The 18,453-nt window shown below is 43.7% G+C and overlaps 3 protein-coding genes across 3 annotated transcripts; 1 reads left to right on the top strand and 2 right to left on the bottom strand.

Annotated features, from left to right (window-relative positions):
- Window positions 309–2,438, top strand: LOC8064509 (cyclin-A3-1). The gene is made up of 7 exons (XM_002466783.2): window positions 309–1,031; window positions 1,123–1,198; window positions 1,302–1,378; window positions 1,481–1,517; window positions 1,631–1,780; window positions 1,868–2,002; window positions 2,096–2,438. The coding sequence occupies exons 1-7, from the start codon at window positions 442–444 to the stop codon at window positions 2,165–2,167; spliced, it is 1,137 nt and encodes a 378-aa protein (XP_002466828.1). The 5' UTR covers window positions 309–441; the 3' UTR covers window positions 2,168–2,438.
- On the bottom strand, window positions 6,297–7,279 carry LOC8064508 (zinc finger protein 4). Its single transcript, XM_002464200.2, has one exon. The coding sequence runs from the start codon at window positions 7,277–7,279 to the stop codon at window positions 6,503–6,505; it is 777 nt and encodes a 258-aa protein (XP_002464245.2). The 3' UTR covers window positions 6,297–6,502.
- LOC8062520 (WD40 repeat-containing protein HOS15) lies at window positions 14,387–17,901 on the bottom strand. The gene is made up of 4 exons (XM_002464199.2): window positions 17,767–17,901; window positions 17,332–17,445; window positions 15,555–15,688; window positions 14,387–15,469 (listed from the first exon to the last, which is right to left on the bottom strand). The coding sequence occupies exons 2-4, from the start codon at window positions 17,405–17,407 to the stop codon at window positions 15,053–15,055; spliced, it is 627 nt and encodes a 208-aa protein (XP_002464244.1). The 5' UTR covers window positions 17,408–17,445; window positions 17,767–17,901; the 3' UTR covers window positions 14,387–15,052.

Genomic DNA, 18,453 nt, shown 5'->3' with positions numbered 1-18,453 from the left:
TCGTCTGGCGGGTGGGCGCCGCGGGCCTCGCGCCATCCCCCGAAACGCTCCGAATTTTTAAAAGGAAAAAAATCCCCCAATCTTTCCCTCGCTCTCGCTCTCCCTCTCCCTCCACGGCGTGTCGCTGCCAAAACTCAAAACGGATTTCCAAATCGAGCCGCCGCGGCGATCGAAACCAAAGCACCCGATGCTGCCCGCGCCAACCGGAGCTCTCCGAAATGCTTCGAATCCAAAATAATGGCGGCCTCCACTCCCCCCCCCCCCCCCACTCCCTACATAACCGCCCGCCCACTACTCCTGCTCCATCCCATCTCAGCCCTCTGCTCTGCTTCTCCTCCGTGCTTCGGCGCCTAGCAGCCTGCTCCTGCCCCCGCCGCCGCCGCCGCCGTGCAGGGACAGCCGGAGCAGGAGCAGCGCCGCCCGCCTTTATCGTCACCCGCCATGGCCGACAAGGAGAACTCCGCCGCCGCCGCTGTTGCCGCCGCCCCGCCGCGCCTCACCCGCGCCGCAGCCAAGCGCGCCGCCGCCGTCACGGCCGTGGCCGTCGCCGCCAAGCGCAAGCGCGTCGCGCTTACCCAGCTGCCCACGCACCCCAACGCCGTGCACGACGACTACTACGATGACGGCGACGACGACGACAAGCCCGTCAGGAAGCAGCAGCACCTCCTCGTCCCCGCCGCCAAGCCCAAGCCCAAGGCAGCGCCCGCGCCTGCCGCCGCCTCTGACGAGGAGGCGGAGGATCCGCAGCTCTGCAAGCCCTACGCCTCCGACATCTACTCCTACCTCCGCTCCATGGAGTCGCAGCCCAAGCGCCGCCCCGCCGCGGACTACATCGCCGCGGTGCAGGTCGACGTCACGCCTAACATGCGCGCCATCCTCGTCGACTGGCTCGTCGAGGTCGCCGAGGAGTACAAGCTCGTCTCCGACACGCTCTACCTCACCGTCTCCTACGTCGACCGCTTCCTCTCCGCCAACGCCCTCAACAGGCAGAGGCTGCAGCTCCTCGGCGTCTGCGCCATGCTCGTCGCATCGTAAGCAACCGATCCGTTAAATCTCACTCATCCACATTTCAAGAACCGAGCTCCATTTCTTATGTGCTGGGTCCGATTCGAATCGATGCAGCAAGTATGAGGAGATCAGCCCGCCCAATGTGGAGGATTTCTGCTACATCACCGATAACACCTACACCAAGCAGGAGGTGTGTGCTCGTCCTTTCTGTATGATTTGAAAGGGATTTGCCTCCGGATCTTGCCACTGATTGATTGCAAAATGTTAATTGATCTGTGATTCGGGATCTGTAGGTAGTTAAGATGGAGAGTGATATACTGAATGTCCTCAAGTTTGAGGTGGGCAATCCTACCCCCAAGACGTTCCTGAGGTAGATCACAAACCAAATCAATCTGAAGTGTTATACTAATCCTTGTTTGCCAGAATGAATCTGTTTCTAAATTTTGTGTGCCATTTGCTTTCTGTTTCCTAGGATGTTCATCAGATCTGCCCAAGAAGACAACAATAAGGTACTTTCACCTGTGAGATCTGTTGCATTTCAACAATGGAATCTGCTTCTGTTCTGAATACCTGCTGCTTGTGTATGCCGTTGTCTGATCCATTATGTTGTGATGTATTGCAGTGTCCTAGCCTCCAGCTGGAGTTCCTGGGTAACTACCTGTGTGAGCTGAGCTTGCTGGACTACAGCTTGCTTCGCTTCTTGCCATCACTTGTTGCAGCCTCAGTGGTGTTTGTTGCAAGGCTGACCCTTGATCCACACACCAATCCCTGGGTATGATATTGATCTAGTCGATCCCAATCATTCCTGTCTCATTAGTTACCAAACACCACCAACTCATTTTGTTATGTACGGTTGCAGAGCAAGAAGATGCAGACACTAACTGGCTACAAGCCATCTGAGTTGAAGGACTGTGTTGCTGCCATACATCATATGCAGCTCAACCGGAAATATTCATCCATGATGGCGATCCGGGAGAAATACAAGCAACACAAGGTAAGGATGGGCCTTGACAGCTGCACATGGTTTTGCTGTCAGATCGTTTGCATAATTCTAGTGTCCTAACTGTGGAATAAATCTCTTGAACAGTTCAAGGGTGTATCAGCTTTGCTACCTCCTGTTGAGATCCCAGCATCATACTTCAAGAAACTGAAGGAGTAGGTGTTCCTGGATAATCTAGTAAAGCCAAGCACACAGCTTTCCTCAAGCAAGATGTGCAATGGCTAAGGTTGTAAGGGTACTGCGGGTTCTTGGATGCTGCATCTAGGCTCGGGTAGGAGCATTCAGAGTTGATTTGTTTGAAGTTCAGGCGCAATATAAGGCTAGGCGTGTCACATTTTGTATTTGTGTATCATAATTATACATTACAACCAGGTGTCTTTATTTGTTGAGGGCACAATTCCAAAATTTTCATTTGTTGGCTCTTCTTCCATTTTCTCTTTTTTTTTTCATACAGTTCTAGTACAGAACACTGTATCTAGTGGTCAGTAATATAGATGTTGACCTTGACATCTTGGTAAACACAACATGCAGAAAGCCAGAAAATGATATGCTCTCGATACAAGAAATATGTCCTGGTAGACCTGGTACTTGGAACCTGGAACAGTTGTGAATGATCATTATCTCTAACAAGCAAACCTGGAACTGTTAATTAAGAAATTGGTCACATGTGAATGATCAGAATTTCAAACACAATGCACACCTTCACTATTGTCACTACGAAAATTGGTCACATCTGAATGTTGGAATTCTGATTGTCTTGAAATGCTTGTTCCCATTCATGATTAACATATACAGTTCTTTAAGTTGATCAGTAACTAACATGATCTAAGAATTGAGTGTTTATCCTCTTTAGCCCGATTGCATCAATTTTCTTAACTATGGCTTTATAAAGTGGCCACCTAACATATTTTTGACTTCAACTGAAACACATTACATGGTTAGATGTTTTGGTAATGAAGTTGTTTGATAAAATTTCCAATTTCTTAATTTCAATGATTCCACTTTCATTTTACCATGAACGTGCTGTGGATGGTTCCACTTTCATTTAGGTAATTCGACTTCAGCCATTTGTGTATTGGGCTATTGGCATTATCCATCAAACAAAAATATGACATATCTGCTTAGCTGTACAGTGAAATCGACAATTTGGTTATCTGTACAGTGTACCCTGTCTTCACACAGATCTGATTCTCGCCAATACACTTTGTTACCAAGGCAAGCTGTTGAAAATGTTTCTTGATCGCCTAAAGCAATTGTTATCGGTAAATAAAAACAAACTTTCTAAGCATCATTGATTTCACACTGGATGCAGTAGTTTCAGCATTCTGCACATTAGTGCTTGGTAGATAATCCTTATACCATTAATGATACTAATAAACCCTGTCCATTTTTTTTCACGCCAACTAAAGCTTACTACGTGAGCCAATAGACTGTAAAGTTCTAATAAGACAAAATTTGTTTGCTCCCATCTACCTGCGTCCACATAGTCTTAAGCTTTTGGAAATTGGAATTCTTATCAAGTCCATTCATGCTTAATGTAGGTTCTTGTGCTAGCTTAATTCATAAAGTAATTGCGTAGCTAGGCTACCTCAATATAGACTCTTGTGCTAGCTCTCCGTAGAACCTCAAGTCTTGAACTCCCGTCCCATGTCACACTACGTTGCTTGAAAAGTTTATATGATCGCGATATACAGTGATTTAAAAAAAAAATTTCCAGAATATATTGGGATACTCCCTCTAATCGTAAATAAGTGAAGCTTTGGGTCATAAATACATCAGAGTTCTGTGATTTGTGTTTACCCTACACCCACTCTGGACAACTGATCTCCCTTACAGGTTTGCTTCTCACCGGTCACCAACATTCAGCATTACTTGGCAAATTCAGATTTCAAAGGTAATATTTTCTGAAGCAAACTTTATTCCTGTCAACAAGTACTTGATACCCATCCATCCACCTGCGAAGTTTCTTTTCTAATTTGGTTTTCCCTTTTCATATATTTTTTCTTTTGCTGAACACCATGGTATTGATCTTGAGAAAAGTACAATATGCAGAATTTCTGTAGCACAATGCCCCTCCAGTAGTCAGTTTCCCCTGTATCCAATTTCTGTAGCACAATGTGCTCTGAACATTTCAGTTATCCACAAGATTCTATCCAAAAGTTTACAAACTCATTGAGCCATGAGTTAACTTCTAGTACCAACATTTATTCATGCTTGCTAAGGTACACCTTTTACCTATGGCCTTGTTTACTTCCCAGAAAATTTTGCAAAATTTTTCAGATTTCCCGTCACATTAAATCTTTAGACGCATGCATAAAGTATTAAATAAAGACGAAAAATAAAAACTAATTGCACAGTTTGGCCGGAATTGATGAGACGAATCTTTTGAGTCTAGTTAATACATGTTTGGATAATATTTGTCAAATACAAACGAAAGTGGTACTATTTCTATTTTGCAAAATTTTTTGGAACTAAACAAGGCCAGATGAAGTAATATCTCAAAAATAATCTGAACTATTGATTTTTACAATTTAATGAATTACTAAATAAATTAATAAATTCAGAAAAACAAAATAAAACCCCCACAACCCACTAATGGTGGGAAGGGAAATCTCGCATGCGGATTCCCCTAATAAAATACCGTGGAGACGTGTGTTAAATTTAAATATACACAATTATTTAGTCTAATAAAATAAAACAAAATATCACTAAATTAATATATCTAACATAGAAACTTTTATCAAATCATAAAGTTACAAGCATATTTTTCAAACTATAAAGTTACAAATGAAATTACATTATATGCACTAACACGTTACCCACTCCCTAACACAATGCATGCATGTCGCGTATCAACTCATTTAAAATGCATACACGAGCACACGCTAACACAAGCACGTACATGCAAACCACATAAAACTTTAATCTGTCATGCTATAAAGTTTGCACGTATAAAATCATGTCATGTGTGAGTTACCCATGTATACATCAGTTATCCATGTCATGCATCATGTCACACTATAAATTTTAATCATATTGCATACGGTCACGTATAAAATAAAAAATTTATCCATGCATGCATCAATTAATTAGAGATCACGCATAAAATAAAAGATTTAATATGTCCAAAGTCATAAAATTAAAAGATTTACCATATCACTTAGAGATCACGCATGCATCAATCAAATCTAGAAAAAAGATTTTTATATCTAAAACTTTCATTATTTAACCTATTTTATAAAATAAAATATTATACTAAATATGCATTTCATCTATTACCTCCTAGGAGGTAATAGTTCATCATAACCTTCCGATTAAAATCAATGAACGGCTCACAGTCATTTGTGAGTACCGCAGCAAAGCCCTTCAAATATACTCCTATACTCTTTTTTTTAAAGAAAGAAAAACAGAACACAAGTTCTCTTCATGCACAGAAAGAGACAACATTCTCGGAATAGATAATTGGCAATTTCTCACGTTGAAAATCACGCATTAGGTTCTTTGTCCTGAATAAAGAAGTTTTTGCAATGTGCGGAACTGCGGAGGTGCTAAATTCTTTGAGGTATAGTAGCTAAAAATAGTTTTTTTTGACAGAAGTAGCTAAAAATAGTGAACTAGGTTGCTTTTCTGCTGATCTTTCTCTATCTTATCTTTGTGCTGAGTGGAATGGCACATTGGCATCTGGAACCACAACTTGCTGAATAGGAGCAGCACCTTTTTTTTTTGATACAGAATATGGGCAGGACTGCAGGAGGGAACAGCTGACGACAGCATTCCATATGTCAGGATTGCGTCCGGACAAATTGAGATGTCAAAGGAACAATTTTTGAAGCAAACTTTATTCCTGCCAACAAGTTCTTGATACCGTTCCATCCGCCTGCAAAGTTTCTTCTGATTTGTTTTTTTTTTTCCATTTTCATATCTTTCTTTGTTTCCCTAAACACTACTGTGGCTTTGATCTTGAGAGAAAAGTAAAATATGCACACTAAAGTTCTATAAAATCCTCAAAATTTGTTTGTTTCCTAGTTAGTATAATGTAGTGCTTTTTTGCCTTTTCGCCGAAAGCTCTGTTGGCTAAATAAAGGGCACACAATATACTAGGCAGTTCCAAATGCACTCTTCTCCTGTGATCCGATGTCATGACAAAATTTGGCGCATGATCATCCTAGATCTTTTTTATAAGTCATAATAAATACTGTCTGAGCATGCACTCAAAACGGATTTTGCATCTGACTGAAAGAATTCAGAAAACGATTGCTGCCTGCTCATCCGCGATGAAATCCGAAGATGCAGTCGAACTGATGGTTTCCATAATTTCCTTCCAAAATCATTCGTTATTCAGAAGGCGGCACAAGCTCGATTAGTCGTGGAATTAAACAGTTGATAAATAACTATATACCGGTGAAAATTGAAACAAATTTAAAATCAAAGTACAGGGTCGCTAGCTCCTCTCTCTACATGTATGTAAGTTGTAACTACGATTCAGTTTCAGTTTCACAGCCTGAGATCCAAGTCGATCTTCTTACTCTGCTCCGACGCCTGCTGCTGCTCCGAGCTCGGCGGCTCAGGCTGCGCTCTCATCCGGAAGCTCCCGGGCCACGTGGAGCTGACCGGCTCCTCGTAGAGCAGCGCGGTCGCCCACGGTGTGGCAGCCGTGGAAGCGTTGCTGCTGTCGCCGTCGTGGAACCTGGGCGCCGTGCTCGTGGCGACGGCACCGGCAGCGGCAGCGGCAGCAGACGCCCGCGCCGCGGCGAGGTCCTGGCTGGCGCTGGCGGCCTTGTGGATGACCGTGCTGGCCGGGCTGACCCGCAGCGCGGCGCGCACCAGGGCGGCGTGCGCCTCCAGCGGCAGGCCCGCCATGACCATCCGCTGCTGCGCGTGGAGGTGGTGGTGGTACGCCGACGTGGAGCGCTTGGCCGCGCTGCGCTCCCGCTTGTGCGCGTTCTGGTGCCCGCCCAGCGCCTGCGAGCTGAAGAACTTGCGCATGCAGAAGTTGCACGAGAACACCTTGTGCGGCGTGGGATTGGCAGGAGGAGGAGGAGAAGGAGACGCAGACGCAGACGCGTCGGGCTTGGCCGGCGGCGGCTCGCCGTCTGAACCGGCGGACGAGGAGTCGCCGCCGTCTGGCGCCGGGAACTCGTCGCGAGAAGAGGCGTTCACGGCCAGCGTGAGGTCGAGCCACGCCATGGCGCCGCCGCCGGCCACCACGGACGGCTGCCGCCGCTCCGCGCTCTGCTCGTTCACCGACGACGCCTCGTCCGTTTGCTCCATGCCCAGTAAATCTTGCATGCGAACTGAAGCTGGCTCTGGCTAGCTGCTGCTGATGTTTCTTGGCTCTGAATCGCTGCTTGCAGGTGATCAACCAGCAGCTAGCTACTACCACGCCTGCTTTCAGGTTTGCAGTTTGCTTTATAGAGAGTGAGGGGAGCCGAGGCCGGCCGAGGACACGTTTAATAACGTTGGGATTCGACAAGAGAGGGAATAATTCTTATGGGTAATGGAAGGTCTCTGCGCGAAATCAGGAGGTAGAGAGAGAAAGAGAACCTTGTCTCTCTCTCTCTCTACATACCCCTCTGCACTGCACTGCACCCACTACACACTACTAGTTATTACTAGTGGATAAGACAATGTTAGGTCGTTACCCGTTCTCCCCTCCACGCCACGTGCCTTCATCCCCCGACGCGCTCTTCCTTCCCCTACCTTGTCGGCTCCCCGAACGCCCAGGTCAGCAGCATCCGCGTCGTCGCTCTACCTCGCCCTAGGGCGCCAACGAGCTTCGCCGTCCTCGTTTCTCGCCTTGCCCCCACCACCAACGGCTGGTGGCGAGCCGCCTCGACGTACCACTAACCCGCCATCGCCCCCCGAGCCCGTCCACCTCAACGCTAGGGTAGCGCTCCAGCGAGCTCGTCACAACGCCCCCGCTGCCGGCCTTGCCCAACTGGTTGTCCCCTGTCGCCCGCTCGGCAGTGCCTCCACTGCCTCGCTTGCTGCCCCTCAACCCGCCTTTACCGCCGTGTCACGACCGTTGCTCCCAAAAGCTCTTTCTCAGCCAGAAACAAATCCTCTAACCACCGGCGGAGCCTCTTGGAGGTGAAGTTGGGCTGCTGCTCCATACTCTAAATAATTTTCTAAAGCTGTCTATAACCAGTTTATTAAGCATAAGACCTTAGGCATTTACTCATCCATAATCAATCACATAGTTTATGTTTGCCCTCCCTTCATTTATTGTTAGGCTCCGCCACTGCCTCTAACCCTGCCGCTGGCGAAACCCTAACCGGTGGGGCATAGTAACTTTTACATAGTGGATAATCCAGAGCGAATCCCGCTCTCTTTGTCTTAGCTTACTTTACCCGCTTATCTCTTCGTCCTCGATCGATCTCCTTTGCTTTCCCATCTCTGATCTCCCAGGATCTGGCCCATGTCACTGGAGCAACGCCTCCTCACGTCACCATCTCCATCTCAACTATATATATTATCCATCCATGCCCATCTGCAGGTTCTGTAACTGTAGCTGTATAGTACAACTTAACCATCCACCCCAGCGTCGATGGACACGCGTCGTTTTACCAGTGGCGCAGGGTGCGGTGAAAGTGATCTACTTTACGTAATCTGACAAAAGAAAAAAAAACATGCATGCGTGAATGAACACAAGACAACTACTAGTTCTTCTGGAATTTAGCTGTCCAAACTCCAGACTCCAGTTAAATAAAGGAAGGAACGCGCGGTTGGGTTCATGTCACAGTCAGAAAGCCATGCACGAAGTAATCCTGTCCCTGAAGATTGCGCAGCAATCACGGCATATATATTGATGGGCACCGGCCTGTTTGAAGTTACATGCTTACACATCTCGCAAACCTTTTAGTTTGTCTGGAGATTAGCATTTACGCCCAAACACCACAGACTGATCGAGACGCACCCACCACCGCCTGACGTTAACTCTGCACCCTGTTCTCTCTGATAAGTTCCATTAGCAGTTTAGCACCCATGATTTCTTTTTTGTATAGTGCTTATTCGCTGGCTAGTAGTAATCCCTACTCCGTACCAGTTAGGGCCTGTTTGGATGCTGACCTGGCCCTGTGACTGGGGTGCATGTTTTGTTAATTAGGCCCTGTTTGGTTTTAGGCTCATCACATCGAATGTTTGACACATGCATGAAGTATTAAATACATACTATTTGTAAAACTAAAACAACAGCTAGAGGATAATTTGCGAGACGAATCTTTTGAGCTTAATTAGTCCATAATTAAATACTAATTTTCCCCAACCAAACACCCCCTTAGCCTAGGCATCGTCTAGGTCCCAGGCCAGTCTAGGAACCAAACAGCCCCTGGCCAAGCGGTGTCGTTTTCGGTTCCATCACTAGAGCTGACTGATATGAACACACTAACAGTTTAGAGTTTAGACTAAATCACTATGACTCGCTGCAGCTGGTTCATGAACCTTAGCTAGCTTGTCCCATGCGTGTGCATGCATTTTGTATTCCTCCTCCTCAAGTGGCAAGTTGCAGCTCTAGTAATGGACTAATGGGATTGTACAATGATGCCTCCCCTCCGGCCAGCCTCCACAGTAGTAGTCCACACCACACCACAGGGTTTCATTCCTTTTGGTAGTGGGAGACTGTTGCTGTCACAGCACAAGTCACACAGCAAGTGCACTGGTATTAATTGGTACATACAGGAGGAGGAGGAGGACGACCACCAGCTGTACTTTTTTGGGTGGTCTTCTCTTGTGTTCTGCAGCTGGGAGCCGATGGATGGAGCTGATGAGTTCTTGTGAAAGCTAGTCGTCTAGTGTGTAGTGTCTAGTGTGTGATGATGTTAGCATTTGGAGGTGTCCTGAGTCAACTTGATCAGGCTGGCTCTGGCTTGAGGATAGATAGAAAAGGAGAGGCACCTGGGCTTCCTTCCACACACTTAACACACCATGCTGCTTTTAGCATATCTGCAGGGGGGCAGCTCCAACCATGCGTCGCTTTCGGCGAGATTTGCAGATCCACATGCATTTCTCCGCCAGCACCATCATCGATCCATCAGGGACCCAGTTGAGGATCCATCCATCACCGGAGTCGCAAGCGGCATCTAGTTCGTCTATTCCCTTCCACGTAGAGCCACCCTCCATCGTATGCTTCCGGCTGGTCCAGGATCCATTTCTCTTTCAGATGAGGAAGCAGCTTTAATTTCTTTTCCGATCAACAGGGAAGGATATGTATGTATGATCGCATATACTCCGAGTTCGGTTTCGACGGCTGTTGCAAGTGCTTCCTGTCATCATGCGCTATTTAGGTATGGAGAATACTTGTCAAATCCTGAGCCCCTGAATCCGTGGTCCAGCTCAGCTCTTGTGTTTGACCTGTGTGTGATGCTCTTCTCAAACTTTTTTTTTTGAGGGGAGTGGAGGTCCAATAATCTGAACATGGTCATAATGGGAGATCCTTCATCAGTTTCGTAATGGAGACGGCAATACGTAGTACGCGTCGGCCAATTTTTTCAACGTGATTAGATATGATATAGATGGCTATACTATAAGCCATGCATGCAGTGTTACTTACAAATGGCCAATCAGCAACACACGCAACTTGTTGGCCTGGCCTGGAGCAAGAAATCAACTGACGTCACTTCATTTGACTATGGAAGAATGAAGAAGTTGCATTCGGTCCTGTACTTGCAGCAACCTGAGAGCTCAAGCACAGTTGTTGTTTTGTTCGACGACCTTATTCGATCCCCTTCTGATTCAGCCTTCCAGCTGAAGGCGACAGTAACAAATCCTGTTTGTTTGCACTGTAATCGCTCCATCTGCGCCTTGAGAAGTGACGGTGAGACTTGGATCTGCAGAGACAGAGCGATGATTGCTTTGCTTCCTGAAGAAATAAATGAACTTCTAAGCCTGATGCATGATGCGTTGAGAATAATCATCAGTCATCTGATGCCCATGTGATAAATGAGCAGGAAGCTGGACTCTTCCTAAGTCCTAACTTGATCGAACTACACAATTAAAGGTGAGGTACTGAGGTGAGCTAGGTGAGTGAGATTAGTTCAACTTGTCCAAAAGGCAGCCGCACTTTTCCATGGGGACTAAATAAGGCCACCCTTGTCTGCCACTTTAATTTGCATGCTTCTAGCTAGTTCTACCACCAGATGGACACACGGCCCATGGAAAACACGAGAGGGCAAAATACTCTCAATCCCTGGTCGTAGCTGCAACTATAGGGGTTCACTCAGGGATATCATACGGTGCTGGGTGAAGTGAAGCCCTCCAAAAAAATCTTCTACAGTACTGTACTATACATCAAGTGTATGCAGACATGTTGATTCCTTGGACCATGCATGCATGGGGGCTGTATCCCAAGCCTCCACAGTGCTGTCTACAAGCCAAAAGGGAACGGAGATGAGAGTGACATGTGTATGTACTACACTGTAGTATGAGATGAGAGCAGAATTAGAGGGGGGGTTACGTTTCAGATGGACACACGGTCGGTCTCATCTCATGCAGTGCGACAAGAATATTATTGGGGAACTTGATCAATCCAAGACACACTTTACTGACAACCAAGCAGCTAGCTTGTGTGCTCCAATCGGGCACGTCTCTCTTGTCTGTCCTCACTCACATCATTGTTCCCCAATCGCATTGCGACAGAGACAGGCCAGGCTCTCCAGTCTCAAGCAACAACTGCATCTGTCCATGAGCGAGGCCATATGCCTCAACATATCTTGGACAGGAACTTTCAGTAGCAGCTAGCAGTGGTAGTTGCATTGCCTTGTGAGCTGCGACTTTGTTAAAGCATATGCATCATCTGACAAGTGACACAAGGTTTATTTGAGTTCAGTGAACGACGAGCGCACATGGTGGAAATCAGGTGCTTGTTTCGTGGACGGGAGTTTGTGTGCATGCCATGCATGCATGATGTAGGAGATTCGTCGTCGTCGTCGATTAGTACCGGTAGCTTGATTGATTAGCAGCCATGGGAATGAGTTTGCTGGGACTGCTGCTTCATCTGCTTGGCATCTTGCCAACTTTTTATCCTGTTTTGCTTTAGCAAACACGCTATCTTTCCTTTATGTCACATGTCCTCGATAAATACGTACTGCAGTATCGTAGTATGGTTCATGAATGTACACACTTGGCAAAAGTAAATCAGAAACTGATGAAGCAGGTCTGAGTTGATCCATCCATTTGACATGCATGGTAGGCCTTGCAGAGATTTTTTCTTTGTTTACAAATTATCTGTGATTGTAATATATTTGTATCAGCTGGAAATCGTTTTAAAAAAATGTATCAGAAAATACTAGTAAGTGAAGTTCAGGAATCAACCAAATCTAGTATAGTTGCTCTAGATTGAATCCAACAAATTCAATAGCATACATAATTAATGTCCTCTTTGTCCATTAGCTGACAATTTTGCTTATTAGTTCTTTAGTGCCTCTCTCCCAAATCTTGTATGCCAAAGACACTTGCATATATGCTAAATATAATGTGTTCAGGTTGACCTTGTGCCTGCCGCAGTTCCTCACCCCAAAAAAAAAAGATTGCTCGTCCAACGTGTCACTGTTTGAGTTCAGAAAATGAGTCCAGAGCCTACGAAAGTGCGTTAATAAAGTGAAACGGAAACATTTAGAAAAGAGGCCTTGAGGAAAAGGAGCAAAGGAATGCGAAATCATGGAACGCTAATTTGTACTGGCATCGAAACTATGGACATGTGATGTGCTAGAGAAAGTAGCGCAACTGCTGTTCGAAAGGGCCATGGAACTTTATTATCTCATATATAAGTACTGTACTGCCTAATCATGCCGACACTATGCAACTAACGTCTATAAGAAGTAGGAGAAATTTTGAATATTGATCGCTAGACTGAGCCTTTTCTGTTATGGACAATAATGCAAAGGCATGAAGAGGAGGCTACTAATGCAGTCGATTACTTGGCAACATCTCCCAACTCTTAAAATGCATATTGATGCCCCAAACTTACTAATTCTTCATATGAGATCCAAATCCTCTCTTTTCGAAACAGTATGATAACTGCTGTATTTCTACTAAACATAATGGAAATAGGGTTACCTCCGGTTCAAAAGAAAAAAAAAAGAGATCCAAATCTCAACTTTCAGAGGAGCATAGTGGTTACGAACTTGGGTCCCGTTGCAGCATGATGAGACAGCCGTGGACGCACTCTCAACGATGAGCAAGAAATTAGAAGTAATTGCTTTAGAGTTATCCAATAAAGGATGGACACATATTTATTGTTTGAACTAGCGTCCTGGTCGATCTATAAGACCAAGATTTCTCTTTTATTTTTTCCAAAACTCTGTAATAATTGGCTGTGTACATCCCCTGGATGTAGAGGCCAGATAATTTTATCCATTATCTAAAAAAAATATAACTCATGCTAAACTGGCAAATAAAATGCACTTGCAGATATTGAATTTGGTTAAAGTGTTATCTAGGTCTCTGAACTCTTAAAATACATGTTGTGATCCAGACTAAAGGCATGGGAAACGTGGCGGCCATCTTGTTCTACCTATCATCTTGACGCTGGCGCAATTGATCCTCAACACAGCGTGCACCCGTGTGCCATGGTCAGCCTCTATGGGCTGCTTCAGTGCGCGGGCAACCACAGCAAGGCCGTCGCCGCTAGCGCCATTGCGACTCTTGCAGGCCCTTTTTTTTTTTGGACTAGGATGATCTTGCTAGCACGCCATGGCCATGCTTGCGAGGCTCAAGTAGCACCTGGTGGATGTGCAGGCCACAACCGAGCCTCGTCATCAGTTGCGTTATCAAGACAGACACTCCCAAGTCCCAACCGGTTGTATAGTGGGACTTGTTTGGACCGGTTGTCTAGTGGGACTTGTTTGGACTTTGGACATGTAATGCAGTAATGGAGCCCGGGTCTAGTACCTATAGCTGAATCACACTCTCCCAACCAAGTCCAAGAACCATAATTTATATGTATTTTAGAAGTTTAGGGATCTAAATGACACTCCTAACCAAGTTTTAAGTTTGACACACTGCTGGAGGTGAAAGATACTGACATGGACGGAGTGCCTCCTTACTACTCCCATAGATGACGTTATAAGATGAGTGCATATTAAACTTTTTCAACTTTGACTATATTTATAGAAAATATGTACAAAATTTATATCTCCAAATAAATTTATTATGATAATATATTTAATGATCTATCTAATAATACTAATTATGTATTATAAGTATTAATATTTTTTTTATCTATAGTTGGTCAAAGTTAAGAAAAACTGACTTCTCGATAAGCGAGAATAACTTCTATTTTAAGACAGAGGGAGTATGTGCTTACACTGCAAAAAAGGAACCCGGTCGATGCTGTTACATTCTCAATGACTGCAACATGCAGGATAAACACCATTCATGATCTGGATAAAACTGTGATTAATTTACCACCACTCATGCATTACACAGTTTCAGCTGGTTTTCAAATGTTTACAGCAAAAATCCAGCAGACTCTCATACTTAACTGATGGACGTCTAGAAAATGCCGATTCTTGTGTCTAGTAAACCAGTATGGGGTTCCTTTAATCACAAGAGACCCTATTTTACAGAACCAAAATTAAATGGGAAGCAGAAAACTGCTGTACCTTCGCTAGCATGACCATGAGCTGTTTGGTTGGCTGACATTTGAATCCGCAGCTTGAATATAATTTATGTTTACTTCTCACATTTGCTCAGTGGCACACAGTGTTGCAAAAAATCAATTCAATATATTATCCTAATATTTGTCAAAAGGCAACCTCATATGTCTAACTACTACAAAAGAGGGGAAAGGAAAACCTATCCGCTTTACAGAACCAGTGCACTAGAACTACCACATGATAACAGTCATCGATCTAAAACTAACAATTTATAAGATATACGAGTTGTAAAACTGCCTGTATGAAAATGCAGCCCTACTTATGTACTTTCATATACTGCCAAGGAAATCAGAAACTGAATGGTATCTGTCACAAATTTTGTCAAATCTCCACACTCTGAATCAGCAATGGATTTGAATGTCTAACTTCAGTTTCTTCAATTGTATAGCTTTCAGTGCTTTCGTTTTCTGAGTCTAGGTTTCCTCCCTATCCACGAAAGATGGCACCCCAGTCCTGCGGTAGCCTCAACAGAACTGGTATTTTGCACAGTCTCAGCAGAATTGATGTTTTGTGCCTTCACATGCTTCACTGGCTCAGCTCTACGCATTGTAGCAGTCTCATCAGGTTTGCTGTTCTGTGCAGCCTTTGTTTTCTGCACAGGTTGCTTCCTATAAGTTGTGGTAGTCTCAGAAAAACCAATCATCTGTGCTTTGTCAGTCTCAACTGAATCGATCTTCTGCTCTTTTTCGTTCTTGACAGAACTGTGCTTCCCACTGCTGGTAATTTTCTTCATCAGGTCATCTAAATCATTGGCCATTAGGTCCAGAGATTCAAAAAAGTGGTGCTCGTCATCGTTGCCAATCTCAGACTACAGATACAGATAGAAGAAAACATGTTAGGAGTTGCCAACAGATAACACAGTGATCATCAACAGACTAGGTATATTAACTTACATTTGCTTCAAGTTCAATGTACTGAAGACCTTTCTGCACGATTCTCACCAAGGCACCTTGTGGGATCATTCCCTGGATGTTGCCTTTTCCAATGCCTGCCTCATAGAAGAAATTGAATGCTGTATGCACAAATCCTGCGATTTCATATGGAGCAAATAAAGCATTTAAACACGGAATACTTATCTTTCAAATTAGACCTTAAAAATAATTTACATGCTTTATAAGACACAAAAACCTAAATAACACAGCAAAGGAAAAAACAGAAAACAACAATACTGAAATCAATCAGCTAAAGAAAAGTTTGATTCTACTTTCTATACAATAAAAAACAGTTACAATTGTCTCATACTGAGCAACAAGCTAACACTAAACAATCAGCTAGGTCCTAGTGAGTTCTTAGAGGTGCTGAATTATTTAGCGAGAAAACCTGACAAAGTATACAAGAAACTATTAGGCAATGCAGAAATAATTCTGCAACCCCTCAATGAAGGGTAGTAGTACAAAATACAAATGATGCCAATGTTTTATTACTACATTAGATACTGTTCTTTTCTTCAACTCTTAAGTTGTCAGGAACTGTGCAGATCAGGCTGGTTTCCATTTTGGAACCGTGCAGTTGTTCGGTTTTTGGGTCCCTTTTTTCCTAAAAAAATGGATCAATTCATTTTCTTATAATAAATTATGCGGCAATGATCTGGTCGCCCTTAAGAAAAAATGTTGCCAGGAGCCAAATTGCTTTTAGCTATTTGCATAGACCAAATTATGGGTCCGAAAAGTCTAATATTAATTTATCATGTAAGCAGGCATGGTGGCATGAAAGAAGGAACGCTCCAACCAAGGAAAAAAAATGTTGACATTCATTCAGTCTCCAACCAAGTTTGTATGTACACTTGAAATCAGCCATTTTTCTCTTCATATCAAGCAAAGCAACACGCCAACAACACTTTATTATTCAATCCTAACTTATAAAGAATTGGTATGTGGCCACTGCTAAGTTAGTTGTTTGACTGTATAAACAAACATGAAGTAGCTACATAAAGAACCCAAACAAACTTGTTAAATTGGCCCAAAGATGAACCATGCAGCACATATTCTAACAATCCCTTAAAACAAAAGCTAATCATGATTTCTTTTCTTAACAAACCGTGTTCAATACTACAAAGCCAATAATGAACTGAGCACAATATTTTTTCTAACTCTATGGATGTTTCACAGAACACCATATTTTTTTCTAACCACAGTGTTCCATACTTCATCTAGCACTGTTAAAGTTTTATTTAAATTAGTACACTGGTCTTAAAGTTTCATTTGGCTAAGCAAGAAAAAGCTATACAAGGATGTAGTACTGTTGTCTTAAAAATATTTCTGAAAGGAATGAAGCACCGTTAAAGTTTTATTTAAATTAGAAGTACACTCTCTCCTGGTTCAGATTTATAAAGAAATTCAGATGCACTAAGCAATTTGATGAAACCAAAATGACAATGGATGACCCTGACCCCAGCCAAGAACCAACCGAAATTTATGGAACAGCAGTAACAGATGATTTCATAAAATCTGTTCCTGCTCCCTCCCTTCACCTCCCTATTTTTTTTCCTTTTGTTCTCTCTAGACATAAATCTTCCAGATTTTCATTCAAACTAAACAAATCAACACTAATTCCGGCCATTACATAGATCCCTAACAACACAATGGTCAGAATTTACCCAAGAAAGAACTGACAAACATGTAATGCTAATATCTGACCGAGATGTGAGAGGTTAGAATATGGTTCTGAAACCTGATTCCTGGAGGTATCTGTACACGGCAGCATTCAGCTCAGTTCCTGTGAGGACCTGAGGCCCTTTTTTCTCCATTGGAGACCACACTGGAAGAACCAACCCTTTCTTGGAGTCTAGCAAGGTAGTTACAAAGTCGGTTACTGAAGATTTGGCAGTTATAATAGTAAGATAATGGTATGTTACCGAAACATCCAGTCAACAAAACAAGTTCTTGCCAATTCTTGTAAAATAATACAAAACTTAAAAATCATTGGCTGCATCTGAGCTCTATGCTGGAAATTCCATGAAGCCAGAAACATCGGTGTACTAATAATTGTCTAATAACCCAACAGTAATACGAACATAACCCGGCGGAGCCAAGGCCCGGCCACCCTGGGCAGCTGGCCGGGCTCCCACGGTACAGCAGAGGCGGGAGGGAAGAGGGAGGTGCGTACACAGGGTCGCCGGCCGGTGCGCGGAGGACGGAGGCGAGGGCGCGAGACTGGCGAGAGGCGGGAGGGGGAGCCGCCGCCGAGCCTGGGAGTTGGGGAACGAGCAGAAGATCTCGGCGCTGCGGAGCAGAAGAGGCGGTGCGTGGGCCGGCCCCCAAATAAAAGGCCATGTAATTTTTTTTCTCTTTTCTTTTTTATTTTTTTGAGCAACTTCTATTTCTTTTGTCTTTCTAATATTTTTTGACAAATTAACACCTATATATAATAAATATATATCTCTAATATATAATTGTAAAAATTTCAGTCTGCCAAAATGTAACACCCAAAAATTTGCTCATTTTAAAATAGGAGAATTTAATTTAATTTTGTATTTTTGTGCTCATAAAACATAGGAAAATAATATTTGTCATTAAAATAAAACTTATCGTAGAATTTAGTAACATGTATGTGCACTCATGCTGGATCATTTATATTTTTTTTACTGTGTGACTTTGATCAAAGTTAAAATATTTTGAAAATATGTTTGAAATAGCTTTGAAATAAAGGAAAAGAAAATAAAAAAAAACATCTCTCTTCCCCGCACGTATGGCGTAAGACTCCTTTGTCATCAGCTTGGATCCAAGCAATCTAATCCAAATAGGGATCATATCGTCCCTTGAAGCCATCCCAATGGAAATCGTATATCCCCTT

Source organism: Sorghum bicolor, chromosome 1 (genome assembly GCF_000003195.3).
Source record: "Sorghum bicolor cultivar BTx623 chromosome 1, Sorghum_bicolor_NCBIv3, whole genome shotgun sequence".
NCBI lineage: Eukaryota > Viridiplantae > Streptophyta > Magnoliopsida > Poales > Poaceae > Sorghum > Sorghum bicolor.
Note: the sequence above shows the minus strand (reverse complement) of the source record. Positions and strands in the feature narration are given on the sequence as shown.

Excerpts from the sequence above, each read along its gene's own strand:
- LOC8064509 (XM_002466783.2), top strand. The coding sequence starts at position 442 with ATGGCCGACAAGGAGAACTCCGCCGCCGCCGCTGTTGCCGCCGCCCCG. Across the intron at positions 1,518-1,630 it reads CCCAAGAAGACAACAATAAG|TGTCCTAGCCTCCAGCTGGA; the intron begins GTACTTTCACCT and ends GATGTATTGCAG. Across the intron at positions 2,003-2,095 it reads AGAAATACAAGCAACACAAG|TTCAAGGGTGTATCAGCTTT; the intron begins GTAAGGATGGGC and ends TCTCTTGAACAG.
- LOC8064508 (XM_002464200.2), bottom strand. The coding sequence starts at position 7,279 with ATGGAGCAAACGGACGAGGCGTCGTCGGTGAACGAGCAGAGCGCGGAG.
- LOC8062520 (XM_002464199.2), bottom strand. The coding sequence starts at position 17,407 with ATGGAGAAAAAAGGGCCTCAGGTCCTCACAGGAACTGAGCTGAATGCT. Across the intron at positions 15,689-17,331 it reads CAGATACCTCCAGGAATCAG|GATTTGTGCATACAGCATTC; the intron begins GTTTCAGAACCA and ends ATGAAATCGCAG. Across the intron at positions 15,470-15,554 it reads ACATTGAACTTGAAGCAAAT|TCTGAGATTGGCAACGATGA; the intron begins GTAAGTTAATAT and ends CTGTATCTGTAG.